The sequence below is a fragment of the Pipistrellus hanaki genome, assembly GCF_964339955.1.
Source record: "Pipistrellus hanaki genome assembly, chromosome: 4".
NCBI classification, from domain to species: Eukaryota; Metazoa; Chordata; class Mammalia; order Chiroptera; family Vespertilionidae; genus Pipistrellus; species Pipistrellus hanaki.
Window position 1 is genome coordinate 83,228,650 of NC_140506.1, and position 17,620 is coordinate 83,246,269.

The 17,620-nt window shown below is 38.8% G+C and overlaps 1 protein-coding gene across 3 annotated transcripts in view; it reads left to right on the forward strand.

Moving 5' to 3' along the window:
• ZC3H7A (zinc finger CCCH-type containing 7A) overlaps window positions 1-13,929 on the forward strand; it is a 36,708-nt gene extending 22,779 nt beyond the window's left edge. For all 3 annotated transcript variants that reach the window (XM_084881118.1, XM_084881116.1, XM_084881117.1), the window contains exons 12-23: window positions 109-295; window positions 1,054-1,215; window positions 1,847-2,043; window positions 2,312-2,412; window positions 2,853-3,034; window positions 3,451-3,527; window positions 4,271-4,404; window positions 4,808-4,913; window positions 8,509-8,617; window positions 10,151-10,284; window positions 11,859-12,022; window positions 13,021-13,929. In XM_084881118.1, coding sequence (XP_084737244.1) covers window positions 109-295; window positions 1,054-1,215; window positions 1,847-2,043; window positions 2,312-2,412; window positions 2,853-3,034; window positions 3,451-3,527; window positions 4,271-4,404; window positions 4,808-4,913; window positions 8,509-8,617; window positions 10,151-10,284; window positions 11,859-12,022; window positions 13,021-13,210 — 1,743 coding nt within the window. In that variant the 3' untranslated portion in view covers window positions 13,211-13,929. The remainder of the gene's footprint in view (window positions 1-108; window positions 296-1,053; window positions 1,216-1,846; window positions 2,044-2,311; window positions 2,413-2,852; window positions 3,035-3,450; window positions 3,528-4,270; window positions 4,405-4,807; window positions 4,914-8,508; window positions 8,618-10,150; window positions 10,285-11,858; window positions 12,023-13,020) is intronic.
• Window positions 13,930-17,620: the final 3,691 nt, after the last annotated feature.

Here is a 17,620-nt window from a genome sequence, read left to right on the forward strand (position 1 = left end):
AATCTCTTATTTTTCATAGACTAAAGAAGAATTTGTTTCCCGCTTTAATGAGAGTGCAATCAATATTTGTTGGCTGTTTTTTGTTTTTTGTTTTTTTCATTCTTGCAGATGAATGGACCAGGAAGTTTGTTTGCTTCTGAGAGTTTCCTGGGGATTTCAAGTCACCCTAGAAATGACTTTGGAAACTTTTTTGGAAGTACAATTACAAAACCACCTTCATCAGTGATCCCAAGACATCCCCTAGAAGCAACCCATGAACTGAGACAAGCTTGTCAGATCTGTTTTGTAAAATCAGGTCAGGATCAACCGAAGCAGCAGACAGTATTGAACTAGTAATCTGAGAGTTCTTAGGAATTTGTAAATACATGTAGCAAACACCAGGTGTTTGACTTTTCAGTCCCTGTTTGAATTCTTTTCTAAAGAAGCCACAGTTATTGATTTGGGGCCTTTGGAGTCTAATTTAAAGTCCCTTCTCTGATTTGGTATAATTTTCTTTATATAATCTTATGCAGTAGAATATTTACCTGATTTTGAAAGCTTATTGAGATTTTTATGAAATTATTTACGTATGTATTAAGTATATGCTTAAGAACTTGGTCATTTTTAAATGGAGTGAGAACAAAAATTTTTTTTATAAGACCAGTATATGGTATAATGTTTATGGAAATCAAAGTACTTTATATTGGTTTATTTCTTATCTTCACCCTTAAATTAAGTGATTTAAACACAATTTATCCTCAGTTGAAACACACTGTATTCCCCGATTCATTTTTTCCCCTTAGATTTATGTTTAATATTGTTTTTTATGAGCCATCAGAATTCCTATCCTAAATAAGGATATATGTTGAGAGGACTGGTATTGAATAGAACTATGTGTTGTTTACTGAACACCTTAAAAGTAAAAATTACTTCAGTGGCTTGTTTTCATTTTGGTATTATGAAAATGGGATTTTTGTAGGAATTTAGTAATCAGTGAATCAGTTCACATCTGCCTGTAAAATGAAATGATACTTTTTGTGCATATGAGCAATCCTTTTTATGTCTTTTTTTCAGGCCCTAAGTTAATGGATTTCACTTACCTTGCTGATATAGACCATAAATGTAAGAAAGATATTTTAATTGGTAGGATAAAGAATGTTGAAGATAAAACATGGAAAAAAATACGCCCCAGACCAACAAAAACAAATTATGAAGGACCTTATTATATATGTAAAGGTGTGTAGTATTATAATTACTTAGTGTTACAAATGATATGCTGCATTTATTGTAATAGTCCCAGGATTTCTGTTACTAAAAATGTTTAGAGTTAAGGGTAAGTTCCTTGGATTGGATTGAGACATTAGTCTTTTTTATATTATTTTTTCCTTGGTTTTAAACTTATTTTGTGGTGTATATTTTGTAGCTGTTTATGGAAACAGGACTTTTGAACAGGTTTTAAACAGAAACTGTCTCAAACTTTAAGAATCAGAACAGTGAACTAAGGCGTTGAAAGAAAATATATTGTTCTTTAAACTGCTTTAGAAAGGATTTAGTATTTTTATTTTGTTAAGCCACTTCATCTAAACAAACTCTGAAGGTTTCTAAACGATTTTTTAAACTTAGGTAGGGTACATGAGCATATCAAGGCTTTTTTTCCCTGTCTGGAAAAAAATTTGTATTTATGATGCTGGGTTTTTGTTTTATTAAGAGATAATACCATTTCTGGGTAGTAACATGGGTGTCATCGTTTAAAACGCCCCATGAATGTTATAACAGTTCAGACGATGCCCTAAATGTGTTCAGTATTCATTGGTTTTGGAAAACCAGTGGCCCACATTATAAATGTCTGAATTCTCTGTCTCTCTAGATGTTGCTGCCGAGGAGGAATGTCGGTATTCCGGCCACTGCACGTTTGCTTATTGCCAAGAAGAGATAGATGTGTGGACGCTGGAGCGGAAAGGGGCATTCAGTAGAGAGGCTTTCTTTGGTGGCAACGGAAAGGTCCACCTGACTGTATTCAAACTTCTGCAGGAGCATCTAGGAGAATTTATATTCCTTTGTGAGGTGCTGTCTCCAAACCTTATTTGCTGTAAAATTGGTGATAGTTTCTGACTTGTGACTCAGAAGTATAAAGTACTTAGTACAGGTGCTGCTAAAGCATTCACTTGGCAATGGCAGCTTCTATTATTATCCAAAAGATTATAGCGAATATTAGTTGGTATAAGTATATAATGTATAAATGTAATAATATTGAATCTAAGAAATATTCAGGGTAAAAAGTTATAATTTGTATTATGTTTTTGTGATAATTTGTCTTCTCTGTCTGTTCCAGAAATGTTTTGATCATAAGCCTAGAATGATCAGTAAAAGAAATAAAGATAATTCTACTTCTTGTTCTCACCCGGTTACAAAGCATGAGTTTCAAGACAATAAGTATGTTGCTAGTTTCTGATTTTTATTGTGACAAAATAGATTCTTTTCTTAGCTCCAAATAAAACCAGACTATTACCTGCTCAGGCAGTCCTCCCTCTTCTTTTGTTGTTTTGAATGATAATGACTATTTTTAAATGTCTGTTAGTAAATTTTGCTGTAAGTTTTTAAATGAATTACTAAATTAATTATTTAGTACAGAAAAGTATTATTGACTTTTAGCTGCACGTGACATGGATTTAGGTGTTCTATGATTTAACCAATAATTATCCCCCCCTCAATCCAACAATTGTATATAGTAATTTATTTTTTATAAAGATTTAAAATGTATTGCTAGTCTAAACTTGAAATTATATATATATATATATATATATATATATATATATATATATATATAAATTTATGGCAGATTATATTAAAATGTCCCTCCCTTTTCATCTTAGGTGCCTTGTCCACATTTTGCGAGAGACAACAGTAAAATATTCTAAAATACGTTCTTTTCATGGTCAGTGTCAGCTGGATTTATGTCGACATGAGGTTCGATATGGCTGTTTAAGGGAAGATGAGTGCTTTTATGCTCACAGTCTTGTAGAATTGAAAGTCTGGATATTGCAGAGTGAAACAGGTAGGTGTCTGTGTGTGTGATTGAGACATGTCTCAAGAGCCGTCTAGACTTGATGAAACAGTCTCAGAGCCTCTTGTCTTTCATCCTGATATGACAACCTGATGATTTTGCTCTGAGCTTTTAAACTGTGAAGTTACTTTTCATTTTCAGAGTCTCTGTTTTTAGTATGTTCTTATGTAGTTAATTACTGGCACAAATGCATGCATGTGGTATGGTTTTGTGAGCAAGATTCCTGGGAAAGCACCAAGAACTCTATTTGTAAATGTTCCATTTTGAAAAGAGTCATGTGATGTTCATTCCTCCTTGATGATAGATTACACTGGCTGGGGATAATTAGGGAATGGAGCCTGACTGGGACCTGATTGGTGGGCTGTTATTACATTGAGATCCTAAAGGAATGCTTGTACATTTCCCAGGTATCTCACATGATGCTATTGTTCAAGAATCTAAAAGATATTGGCAAAATTTGGAAGCAAATATGCCTGGAGCACAGGTATTTTATCTTGTGTACTTTTGCATTTGGGATCTTTCTGGAATGGCCTAATGGATATTAGTTGTTAGCAGAGGCAGTTCATACTTGAAGTCCATTACTTTCTTAATGTCTGTTGAGGATTTCTTAATGTGAAAAAAAATTCTGAATTTTAAAAAGTTTGGTCATCATAAAAAATTAGGCATCCCATAACATCTGCCAAGTATATAATACACAATTTTCTTATTCAGCCTAATTGACAGAACAATTGAGATCTTGGGCTTTGGGGATTCTACTATTATCCAAAAGAATAATTTTAAGACTTCATAATTAATATTAATTGGTATAAATATGTAATGTATAGATATGTAATCATACTGAAACTAAGGAATATTAAGTTACAAAAGTTATATTTTATATTATGTAAGGGAGGTGTATTTATAGTTTTATTTCCCATCTGGCACATCTATTCCCTCTCCTCCCAAAAAACTTCCAGTCATCAATTCCAAAGCCGATTTTTATAAATCGAGGTTTGACATCTTTAATCTGCTTTTTGTCATGTTCTCTTACATTTGGGTGGAGGATTGGAGATTTAGTTATTATCACATCATATATAGTGGTCAAATCATCAAACCAGACAAAAAGAGATATCCTGTATGCTATTGTGAAAACAAACAAACAAACAAAAAAAGAAAAACATGGTGATTCACTATTCTCAGAAAACTGTTTTTCTGTTAAAATTAAAACTGGTCTTTTAATTGTTTAAGGTATCTGGCAATCAAATAATGCCTGGATTTCTTAATATGAAGATAAAATTTGTGTGTGCTCAGTGTCTGAGAAATGGTCAAGTCACTGAACCAGATAAAAACAGAAAATATTGTAGTGCAAAAGCAAGGCATTCGTAAGTAGCGTGTGTGTGGAAACAATACCTGTTTCATAATGATCTGTTTCATAGGTGTAAAATCGTGTGAGAAAAGATTAAGACTTTGAAGAGGGGAGAGGAAAGTAGATAATTTAGGATTAATTAAAAAGCACAAGGAAAGAGATTTTTTTAGGCTTTAGTAGCTAAGAATTCAACAAAACTCAATAGCGTTTTTCTTATATTTTATCAGTTCATTCTTTAGGATTTGTAGGGAATGTTTATTTACAAAAAACAACAGGAAATGACAGTATTATAAGGCATTTCTTTTAGAAGGGTTGAGAAAAAAGAAATCTCTGGTCCTTTAGGTACAAACTGCGTACCTGTCCCTTTATATTATGCCTTTGCCAGTGTGTCTGTTTTTTCTGAACTCCATTTTTCTTAGGTGGACCAAAGATCGGCGTGCGATGAGAGTGATGTCTGTTGAACGTAAGAAGTGGATGAACATCCGTCCTCTCCCCACAAAGAAACAAATGCCTTTACAGTTTGATGTACATACGTAATTTTTAAGCCACTTTTTTAAATTAGGCATTTCAAATTATTAGAAAGTAGTAGCAATTTAGATCAAAATTGGCTCCCTTTAAATAATGCTCATCGTAAAATAATGAAATTTAAATGGTCCTCTCTTTTTTCCTTCCCTTTAGTATTTAATTGTATGATTCTGGGACAGTTTTCAGATGGATTGGAATTTTAGGAGTTACTTGGAAAAAGTAAATAGAGAATCAAGGAAGAGAGACTTCTGGGCATGATTTCACTTATTTTTCAGATGAATTACTTTTGGGAGGAAATGGAAGAGAATTTCATTTAAATTTGATTCCTCAGCTTTGCTATCAAACCCAAGGCTTTCTGTGTTATGATGAATGCTGTGGATGAGCTATTTTTAAATCATGCCAGTTTCCTTCACTGAAGCAATGTATACTAACTAAAAGATACCCTACTCGATAGGGCCTTCTACCAATAACCCAAAGGAAAAACGTTCAATCAAAAACTCTTAGAATGAAAATGCCAGACCAATTTAAAGGCAGGATAGTGCTTCATTCACAAGGTGGCATGTTTCACCTCTGTACCCTCTGTTGCCTTACATGGAAGACCTTCCGGGAGCTGGCTCTGGACTGTCCTCTTCAGGGGGCGTGGTGAGGAGCGAGTGGAGGGATGTCAGCAGTGAGTTAGTGGACAGTGCCCTGAGCAAAGGAAGCTTTTGACGAATCAGAAAGAGTTGAGGACGAGACATTAATTTCCCATCACCCAGAGTACCTTGCAGTTTGTAAAACTTATACTGGTTACAAAGTCAGTCTTGGAAGGAAGTGGTGTGTTTGTGTTTCATCAACCTCGGCTTCAGACTCAAATTTGGGTGATTTAACCAGTGAGGTATGTAGGAGGGGAAGTAGGCTGATTGGAATAATTGATATCTTGGGCTTTAAAAGATGGTGGAGATTATGAGTAAATTCCTTAAATACTTTGCTAAAACTGAGTTACCTGAGAACAATTCTAGTTCATTAAGCAGCTGCCTAGGACTGAAATCTCAGAGGTGGTGTACTGCTGTATTCTGAAATCTCGGAGGTGGTGTACTGCTGTATGATGTTACAGTAGCTTATTTCCTTTTCTTTTTCTTCCATACTAGGTATTGCTTAGGGATCCTTTTTCTAAAAGAGGAAACAGTACTCTTGTGTGTATGTATGTAGGCAGTGTCCTAAGGGAAAGAATGAGCTTCAGAATCTGCTACAAGGGCTCTGGTTACGTTAGCCTCAGTCAACTCGTCTGTAAATGGGAATAATTGTATTATAGGGAAGATTACATGAGATGGTATTATGTAAAAACCCAGCAAAATGTCTAGCCTTCTCCTTTGTTTCTCTTCTCCCTGCTGCTTATTTGAGCTTTAAAGACTATGGTAAATGCTTCCCTAGTAATGCTTTAGTGCTTACTGAGGTTTGATTGGGGAAAGAATACAATCAAGTCAGTCACAGAATGTTTTATTGACTACTGACTTAATACAGAAGATCCTAAGAGGAGGGGTCACTGATCTTGGTCTAAGGGGAGAAAATGAATGTTCAGGGCACTGCTTTAAATTTTTAGCAAAAACTTATGCTAAACTTCTAATATTATATAAGCCAATATATATGGCCAACTTCTGTTGAAATACAAATAAATAAACTAAGATAAGCTAACAATTGTGCTAGGATTTATGTTCTATAACAACAAGTGTATTTTTTTAATAGTTTGCTTTAAAAAAAAAAAATCCTCACCTGAGGATATGTTTTTATTGTTTTTTTGAGAGAGAGGAAGGGAGAGGAAAACATGGATGTGAGAGAGAAACATTGTCAGTTGCCTCCTGTACGAGCCCCAATAGGATTGAAACAGCCTGGACCCGGAATCAAACACACCGTCTTTTGGTGTATTGGACGACACTCCAAACAATTGAGCCTCTCGGCCAGTGCAGAGAAGTTTATTCTTGGTATTTAAGAATGAGCTCTTGGCCGGGACCGGTTTGGCTCAGTGGATAGAGCGTCGGCCTGCGGACTGAAAGGTCCCGGGTTCGATTCCGGTTGAGGGCATGTACCTTGGTTGTGGGCACATCCCCAGTAGGGGGTGTGCAAGAGGCAGCTGATAGATGATTCTCTCTCATTGATGTTTCTGACTCTCTGTCCTCTCTCTTCCTCTCTGTGAAAAATCAATAAAATATATTTAAGAATGAGCTCTTGGTGATGGAGGTTTTCTTTTTTCTTTTTAAATATATTTTATTGATTTTTTTTACAGAGAGGAAGGGAGAGGGATAGAATTAGAAACATCAATGAGAGAGAAACATCGATCAGTTGCCTCCTGCACGCCCCCTACTGGGGATGTGCCTGCAACCAAGATGTATGCCCTTGACCAGAATTGAACCTGGGACCTTTCAGTCCACAGGCCGATGCTCTATCCACTGAGCCACACTGGCGAGGGCTGGAGGTTTTCTTTTTTAATATATTTTTATTGATTTCAGAGAGGAAGGGAGAGAGATACATCAGTGATGAGAGAGAACCATTGATCACTGCCTCCTGCACCCTTTCCTTCCCTACTCCCCCACTGGGGATTGAGCCCGCAATCTGGGCATGTACCCTTGACTAGAATTGAACCCAGGACCCTTTAGTCTGCAGGCTGATGCTCTGTCCACTGAGCCAAACTGGCCAGGGATCTTTTTTCTTTTTAAATTCTTATTTATTGTTTGATTTAGATAGAGAGGAAGGGAAGAGAGAAAGGAAGGAAAAAGGAAGGCATATTGGTTTGTTTTATTTATTTATGCATTCATTGGTTGATTCTTATATGTGCTCTGACTGGGGATTGAACCCGCAACCTTGGTGTATTGGGATAATACTATAACCAAGTGAGCTTCTGGCCAGGGCTGATGGAGGTTTTCTTAGATCTTCACAGTCAAGGTTCCTAGGAAGTCTGCATTCTGCTGATCACTTTATTTCCCCACCAATATCATTGTATTTACTTTGTAAAATATAAATGCAAATAATCAGAAGATATATTATTTCAATACTATGTAACTGGATGTCTTGGTTAGCATAATAATCATTTTCAGAAAATGGATACCTAGTGAATGATGGCCAAGGTTCATTGTCTGTTGGTTATTAGAAAACTAAATGTCCAAGATTTTTTTTTTTTTTTTTTTTTTTTGACACTGTTTAGTACCTTTACAGTTTCTTAACTGCTTTCCAAGTGCTGGAAAGGAGGCATCCTGATTGTAGGTAGGGGAGAATAGGAGCTGTCAGACTGAGGGGCCAGAGATCAGCCTTCGGAGATAAAAATGTTCCACTATGTTGAAAGCAGATACTCTGAATAAGTGAATTTTGTAAACATTTGTAAGAAAATGTTCCACATTCCAGTTCCATATTTTCTTTCTTTTGAAAATGTTTGAAATGGAAAGCTTAATATCATCTCATGTATTTTGGGCTTACAGTCACTTTGCATAGAATCAAATCAGTTTTATTTTAAAATTGTCTTACTCAGCATTAGCATGGATAATAATGCTTATTTTGCTTAAGTGTAAAAATTAGGCAGTTTTACTAAGTGTATTATGTTTTATATTCATATTTTTTAATACAGCTGTGCAATCATATTGCTTCTGGGAAAAAGTGTCAATATGTTGGAAACTGCTCTTTTGCTCATAGTCCTGAGGAACGAGAAGTGTGGACTTATATGAAGGAAAATGGGAGTAAGTTGATGTCTTAATTGTGGCCTTGATATCCATGAAATCTAGCTCGTCTGAAAGTTTCTTTCCTCTCTGGAAATGTGCCAGCTTGTCGTGAACACAGAAAGCAGTTTGCTTCTGAGACAATTGTACCATTTTACCAGTGGAGCAGACTCTGACATCTGATCTGTGCTTAGGTCAGATGTGGATACAGATATCTAGGTTTACATCCTTCGATGTGGTGGATGTATTCCTTAGTGATGGTGTGGGGAAGTTCAGTCCTTCCACAACTGCCTAAATCAGATCGTCTCCTGCTGTGACTAGTCACCCCTGAATTAAGCAAATTAGAACTGGAGTTTCTTGAAGGAGGCTTGACTGGTAGAACAGGCCCAGATTCAAAGGCAAGGAGAGAACGTGTATCTTGGTCAAACTTCTAGTTCACTGTGGGAGTCCTTAAAAGGAGCTTCAGACAACTTTTCACTTTTGACCAGAAAATGTTTTATTCCAAGGATCATTGTTCTTTCATCTTAATCAATGGAAAGTTACAGACTTTCCGCCACTTCTGTAGGAGCTGGCGAGAGTGGTACCCTTAAGATCTGCAATCTCTGGATTACAAGAACTAATTAGACTTAAGCCTGTCATCTACCATGTTTCAACCATGTCAGAATTCAGTGGCTTGTGTGGATGGAACTCCTCCGCATTGTCTTGCTTGGAATAGGGACGTAACAGCAACTGGGGATAAATTTGGCCACACACACCCCTTCCCCTCTGGGAACATTGGCAATATCTGGAGACATTTTTATTGTCATGACTTTTGGGAAGGTGGTACTGGAGTCTAGAGATGTTAAACATCTCACAGCGCACACAGGACAGCCCCCAGCAGCAGTGCTGTCCATCCCAGAATGTCAGCAGAGCTGAGGCTGAGAAACCTGGCCTTAGCGCTTGACAGTCATGCACCGGTTTGTGCATAGGGAGCAGCTTGCAGCCACTTCCCAGGGCCTGGTCACGGTTGTATTGTAAACTGTACCCCAGCATGTCGGTCCTTTGGGACTGTGGCTTACCTGATGGACCCCCGTCAGAGTCAGAATCTCGGTCCCAATAGCAGTGTGTTCTCCTCTTTCTCAGTAAGCAGTGAGGAGCGTATCAGCTCCAGGCTCCCAGCCGAGTAAGTCGCTTGTGTGGTTACGGCAACGATAACACGTGTTTAATGTGGGCAACATGAAGCTGTGCAGAGGCTTTTTGTTTCGTTTTGTTTTTCAGTGGTACCCTTAGAATGGTTTCTGAATTTTAAACACCCCAACCAACGCGTCTTGCAAATGCAGGGAGGAGGTCATTAATCTTGAAAACTAATGTTGGTGGCCTAACAGCGCTGAGTTTGATTCTTGCCCATGATAGTTCCCTGGCTGCTTGGGTGTCTAATATAATCAGTCTCCATTCAGCCTCTCGCTTTTCTTTTGAAAATGTATACTGACTGATAGAAAAAGCGTGCATGATCTTGCGTTTATTTAAATGGTATGCTTAGATCTTTGTTGCTGAAAGTGATTTATTTTTCTTTAGTACAAGATATGGAGCAGTTTTATGAACTCTGGCTAAAGAGTCAAAAAAATGAAAAAAGTGATGATGCAGCCAGTCAGTCCAACAAGGAAAATGGAAAACAAATTCATATGCCGACAGATTATGCCGAAGTTACCGTAAGTACTGGTGGTTGTTTCACCCCTCCATTGCTTCTAAACCGTAGAGGGAAACTTTCTTTTTCTCCCACCTTCTCTAAAACCTGCCTCCATCACTTACTCCCTGCCCTTTTCTGGTATCTTCATCTTCTCTCTCTCTCCAATGGCCTGCTGCTGTCTTAGTTTAAGACTCTTCATGCTAAAATCCTCTCCTTGATCCTTTTTCTGACTTTGGAGCCAGAGAATTTCAAGTCCAAGTTCCTTTCTTACTCGCCTAGGCAGATTATTAACCATCTCCGAGTGGGGCTGTGATGATGGAGAGGTAAAGCATAATGATCTGTACACTCATCTCAGCCACAGAAGGTTCTCAGGAAATGTAGGGCTCTCTTCTCCCCCATTCCATCCTTACCCACCTGCAGTTTGGCCTCTGCCTCTGTCTTTTCCTGCTGTGGTCGTCTTAAAATTTTCAGAAAACTGAGGAGGATAATACAGTGATTATTTTGAGTCCACCATCTTAAGTGAACTGATATTAAAAGTTTATTGTATTCTGTAAAATAAAAAAAATGTTACAGATAAAGTTGGAATCCCATTTGTCCCTCTTCCCAGAGGGCCCGGATCCGGTGTGTATCTTTCGTGCACATTATCTTTGACATATTTATTCCACATCTATAGTTCTGCCTGGCGTACTTTTTAAATTGACGTAGGTGCATGCGTTCTTGTGCAACTTGTTTTGTTTTTTGGCTCCTCTCCATATTGATTCAGTCTGATCCAGGTCACATCGTGGCCTGGCCTTGCCCTGCGTCTCTGCTTGTGTTACAGCCTGGGAATCTGCCCTCTCTGCCAAGCTTAGCTCTCATTCCCTTGCCACCTTTTCTTAAGTCCTTCTTGGGTTCCCAGAGCAGGGCCACCCACGCTTGCTGGGGCATGAGATCTACCTGTGGTGTTTAAATAGATAGATTCTCATCTGTATCCCAGACATATCGAGTCAAAATCTCAGGGGAAGTGTCCAGAGTCTATTCTTAGCCAGTGTTTGCAATGATTCTTACCCAGGGCATTTGGGAAATGCTACTCAGACACTTAAAGCTTGCACCCCCCTACCCCCCAGCCAAGTGCCTTCTCTGTAGGTGTGCACCCCAGGGGCAGTGTCTTCCCAGCAGGCACAAATCCTGGCCCGTAGTAAGGGCTTCTGTTCACGTACACTGAATGCAGTTGCTGCTCGTCCCTCTGCAGCTGGCGAGGCTTGAGCTTTCTCGCTTTTCCTCGTGGTGTTACTCCTTCCCAGAATCCTTGTTTGAACCTGGCCCCCTTTCCTCCCAACAGACATCCTTGTTTGCAAACTAGCTCCTGTCATCTCCTTGCTGGAGACTTCCTGGACACCTGGCTGAAGCCATTGCCCCCAAGCCCGCTGCCTGTTAGGGCACGCTTCACTTTCCTTGGTCCCGTTTCTTACTTTGTGTTTTATGTTCTTGCCTGGCTCTCCCACTAAATGGGCTCGCATTAGTTTGGGTGGTTTCTAGTCTCCCTGGTGCCTGGACCGTGTGTGAGGGACACACAGACACACCTGCTGATGGGATGCCTGTCTTTGTGCTCTGCAGGTGGACTTTCACTGCTGGATGTGTGGGAAGAACTGTAACAGTGAGAAGCAGTGGCAAGGCCACATCTCCTCGGAGAAGCACAAAGAGAAGGTTTTCCACACTGAAGACGACCAGTACTGCTGGCAGCACCGCTTTCCAACAGGATATTTTAGTATTTGTGATAGGTAGGTTTCTTCCATTGCCCACACGAAAACTGCTGGTCTCGCATATTTTGATGGTCATTATGTCAGTAGACAGAATATCTGGGTGATAAATCCTCTAATATTGGAGGCTTAGATTTGGGCCCAAAGCTTTATAGTTGCTCTTTGAACATTTCTTCACTCTTCTGTGGTTACTGGAAAAGGTTGCTAGTCTGCTATCAGTTTGAAATGTCTTAAGATTAGTGTGTTTGAGTTTGTCCAATTTTTTTTACAGTTGCTGTTAAAAGCACTTTTTTTCTTTTTATGTTGAGAGTATTATAGGTGCCCCCCTTATTTCCTTCCCATTGTTCCCCAGACCATTTTTGAGTTCCTAGCCATGATTGTCTAACCTTTCGCCACAGCTTTTCTTGTAGATGTTCATCAATTTTGAAACTACCTTTAAATATTTCAAGTGTAAATCTGAAACTTACTGGGGTCAAAGGAGAATGTGTCACTCCTGTGTTTATGCGGAAATTTTTTAATGGCAAATGAGATAATTTTGAATTGCTTCTCATTTTGTTAAAACACTGTTGATATTTAATTTCCAAGTTTAGATCCATGTGATACTTAAAATTAGCTAAGGCAGTTCTTATTAATGTCACTTCTAATTTTTCTACCCTGCAACAGGAAGGATTGTAGTCCCTCCTACTCCCATTTAAACAGTTTTTTTCCTTCTAATGAGTTCTATGTTTTAACTAGATTACAAAAATCAGGAAAAATTCGTTTAATCAATTTATCTAAAGATACATTTGCTTAAGAAAATTTTTGAATTGTGGCAATAAAATGATATTTTTCATTAAATACATTTAAATAGTTTAAAGTATTTTCTCTATTGTGGATGTCAAGGTTGTAAAATATCCATTTTTCTAGTCTTAAGATTTTGAACCAAACGTTTTATGCAAATTGTAAAGATAGGAAAGTGTACATTTTAAGATTTTCATAAACAACTCGAGGACACTTACAAAGCCGATTGGTCCTGACAGGTATATGAATGGTACCTGCACAGAAGGGAGCAGCTGTAAATTTGCACATGGAAACGCTGAACTTCACGAATGGGAAGAAAGAAGAGATGCCCTAAAGATGAAGCTCAACAAAGCAAGGAAAGATCACTTAATTGCCCCAAATGATAATGACTTTGGAAAATATAGTTTTTTGTTTAAAGATTTAAACTAATATGCTGGCTTTTATGTGTGTTACCTAATCAGAGCATTGACCAGAAAAATTGAAAGTGTTCTAAGGAACGTAGCAGAGGAGCTGCAGATTTTCTGCTTGTATTGGCGTCTATCCTCCCTCCTGAGCAGCAACCACAGTAGGTAGGAAAAGGGCTGTTTAACAGGTATGGCCATGCTCTCACAGCACCACTGGCATCAAATGGCAAAGTGACTGCTTCCCGGTTGCCATCTGTTGAACAGATTTTTGGATGAAGTGTGTTGGGGAAGAGGATAAGGTTATGTCTAGGACAATTCCTTGAGATGGTCCTTCAGATAAGAACCATGATGGTGAGAGATTAAATACTTGTACTAGAATCAGAACACATGATGGATGAAATTCTTTACACATTTTAAGCAGAATGAATTTCTTTAATAAAGTTTGCTACTTATCTGTATGTAGGTTGCTAAAAAGGATTTTCTTAACTCAGATTTTAAGCCAAATAACCATTTAACACTAGTATACGTTAAATGGGGTATTTTTCTCTATTTGAATGTTTCACTATATAAGGGAACTGAGGATAAAAATGTGCATTGAGAATATTTTGAAAAATAATCAGCTGACTTAAATTTTATTTCTTGGTCTTTTGCTGTTAAAATGATGATTTTGAAAGATTAAACTTGTACTGTTGGTATTGTGTAGTGTATGGACCAATATTGCCTGTAATAAAGATTTTATATGTAGATGTCTTTCAGTTTTTGGTGTGATACTTTCCCCCACAAAGAATTGTTGTGAGACAAGTGTCTAGCCTAATTCCCTCAATAGATGTTTGATTGTTAAAAGATCCCTGAAGACATGGACTGACAGAGACAAAGACAGGGCTAAGCTGTCCTCTCTGAGACTAACCCGTTTCAGAAGCTGGAACTCAGCCAGCTAGGGAGAAAAGTCATCATCCGGGTGTGGGTGGCAGCTACTCATGAGGACATTGTCAGCGCAGAGTCCTTGTTAGGATGAGGGATTAGGGAGAATGGCTGACAAACTTTGAATCCCTGACAAACGGATCTGCCAGGCTGTGATGTACCAACCCTTCAAACACTCAGGCAAAGTCACTGCTTCACCATGACCTTGAATGAGTGGGTTTGGGGGAAACAGATGTTTCTGCTTGTAGAGTCCAGCCAGGGTGGAGGGCAGGCACAGCTGCAAGTAGTGAGATGAGAGCAGCAGAGTTTAGCAGAATCGGCACAGCAGTGATAAGTCCCGTGACTCCTTGAAGGTTGTAGGAATGACTGGTTTTTCCCTTGTGTGTGGGAAGGCGGTGGGACCAGTTTAATTTGGCAGGTGCATTAGGAATGCATCTTATTTGTTAGGAGGGACACTGTCTGGCAATATTACTACTCTGCTAGGTCTTCCTAGTTTGACGGTCTTCATTAATTTCTCTCTTCGTACTTTCTCCCAGTCTACTTTTGTCCTCTTTTTCCAGGGAGAATGGTAAATGTTAAAAAAGTTTCCCTGGTGATTCGTCTCAGTTTACAGATTAAAAAGCTGGTTGTCTTAACCTTGGGAATATAGGTTTGAAACAGAGTTGGAGATCCTGTGAGTGGTCAAGGTGAGAGTCTTGTTTTTCAGCCTGCATTTTCTGTACTTGGCTTTCAATCTTCTTGCAGTTGATTCTTTGTGCTCTCAGCCATCCTTCAGTAAATTCCATTTCTACCTAAGTGAGCCAGTGACTTGCTCTGGTTTGCACCAAGAACCCCCCCTGCCACAGCCTTGGTCTCAGCATTAGGAAGCTAATGAATTATTCCAGGTGAAGTCACACTCCATCCTATACCAAAGGGGTAATTTTGGAGGAGGACAGTCTTGTGATGGGGATGGGGTGGGGAAAGTATGAAAGAGCAAAAGTCCAATACTCACAGCAGGGGAAAAAAGTAACCACTGGCATATCTACTTGGATATGTTTATCTCCACAGGATGCATTTCCCCCCCAACATTTAAGAAAATGAGATACAAGTCACAACAAAAACTTTACCATTTTAAAGTATAATCTCATGGTTTTCAGTATATTCCAAATAGTAAGATGCGAGAAGCAGAGTGTTTAGCAGTGTTGTGATACAATTATCACACTCAGGTATTTTTAAAAATATGTTTTACTGATTTTTTACAGAGAGGAAGGGAGAGGGATAAAGAGTTAGGAACATCAATGAGAGAGATATTGATCAGCTGCCTCCTGCATACCCCCTATTGGGGATGTGCCTATAACCAAGGTACATGCCCTTGACGGGAATAGAACCTGGGACCCTTCAATCCAAAGGCTGACGCTCTATCCACCAAACTGGTTAGGGCCACAAAGAGTTTTTAGAATATTTTCATTCCTTAAAAAAAAACCCACAACCTAATTCCCCCCCTTGCCCTCCTACTCAAGCCATAGGCAACCACCTGCTTTCTGTCTGTATGGATCTGCCTGTTCTAAGGGAAACAACACATAATGTGACCTTTTGTGACTGGCTTTCACCGAGCATATTGTTTTCAAGGTTCATCCATGTTGTAGCAGGTTATGAATACTTCATTCCTTTTAATCACCGAATAATACTCCATTTTACTCATTCACATTTTATCCATTCCTCTGTTGATAGACATTTGAGTTGTTTCCCTGTTTTGGGCTCTTGTGAATATGAATATTCATGTACATGTTTTGTTGGCTGCAATAAGCTGCCCTAGGAAGGCTATGGGAGGTTGCAAGTGGGTCCTTGCTCTCAGGGACTCCTTCCTGGGCCCAGTCCTCCCCCTCTGTGACGGAGGCACGCAGGGCAGGCAGGCTGGTGCTGGAGGTGCTTGCCTCTTCCCACCACCCTCACCTTCCCTGGGCTGTCTGCTTTGACGACTGTTGGCAGAGTCCTCCACGTTGTCTCCCCTTAGTTCCAGGGACCTGCATCAATTGGGAAACGAAAGGAGAACACTCCCTCAGGTAGTGCAGGTTTCAAACACTCTTTAGTTGACTTCTACAAAGGATAAATGCCAATTTCTGGAAAGCTAATTTTGGGGTCTTGATACAAAAGACTCCCAGAAACATTGGAGAGAATACCATTGTCCAGAATACCCAGGCTTATGGAGTACGGGCTTCCCTCTTTATTATCTGCCAACCTGTACCTTGTTTTTACATCCCTGTTGGTTAAGTCAATGCTTAGGAGCTTTTAAAAAATAACGAACCTGCCGAAACCGGTTTGGCTCAATGGATAGAGCGTCGGCTTGGGGACTGAAAGGTCCCCGGTTCGATTCCGGTCAAGGGCATGTACCTTGGTTGCGGGCATATCCCCAGTAGGGGGTGTGCAAGAGGCAGCTGATCGATGACTCTCTCATCGATGTTTCTAACTCTCTATCTCTCTCCCTTCCTCTCTGTACAAAATCAATAAAATATATATTTAAAAAAAAAATAACGAACCTTATTTCTCTCTGGTTCTAAGAAAGGATTAATATGTGGGATATGTTGAAAACTGTTACTAACTGCCTGGGAAATGTGTTCTTCAGTTTCTCAATTGATGCAGGTCCCTGGGACTTTGGAACTAAGTGGAAATGAATGTTGAGGGCTCTCTGCTAACAGCTTCAAAGTGTGTTTTTAAAAATATGTATAAAAACCCAAATATTCTTCTTGCCTCCTATGCTAACTCTACCACCGGATCAGGGTATAAAAAGTGGTTACAAAAGTTCATCTTCTGGTTGATGTAGACAAGTTAAGGCTAACCTAGCCTTGAAGAGCAGTATAGTCTGACCCTGACAACCTGCTGTATTCTGAATTTATCATTGTTTCAGAATATTCTAGTGCCAGAGCAGCAGCCAGATGTCTAAAAAAAGAGAGGAAAGGACCATACTTTTATTAATGTAGGGTAGTTTCCTGGCCTACAAGCTTTGTGGGTCTCAGGAGATTAACTTACAGGCAGCGTAAGTACTTTGAACCTTATAAAAAGCCTGTGCAAAGAACAGATGTCTTATGGAAGTGTAGGGTAGATTGTAATAGCAACCTACTGTGAATGGGAACTGGCGACTTCTTACCATATTTGTCTTCATTAGCAATGTAACTCAAATCTACATAAAGAAAAGAGAACTAGAAATGGCAAGAAGGTTAATATAAATTTAAAAACTACAAATATATATTTCTTAACTTCTTTTAAAAAAATTTCTTTATTGATTAAGGTATCACATATTTGTTCTCATATCCTCTTCTTTAAACAAATTTATATAAAACAATATAAACACTGTTTTATTGGGCTTGCAACATAACAGATTAAAAAAGAGTCATAGTAACAAAAGAGAGGAGGGAATGGAGCTACATTGGAGCAGTTTCTATATCACTAAATTTATAAATCTGAAGTAATCATTCCGGAAATTCTGAAAAAAGTGTGTACTGTAATCCCTAGAGCAACCTTCCCTTATAACAAAAAA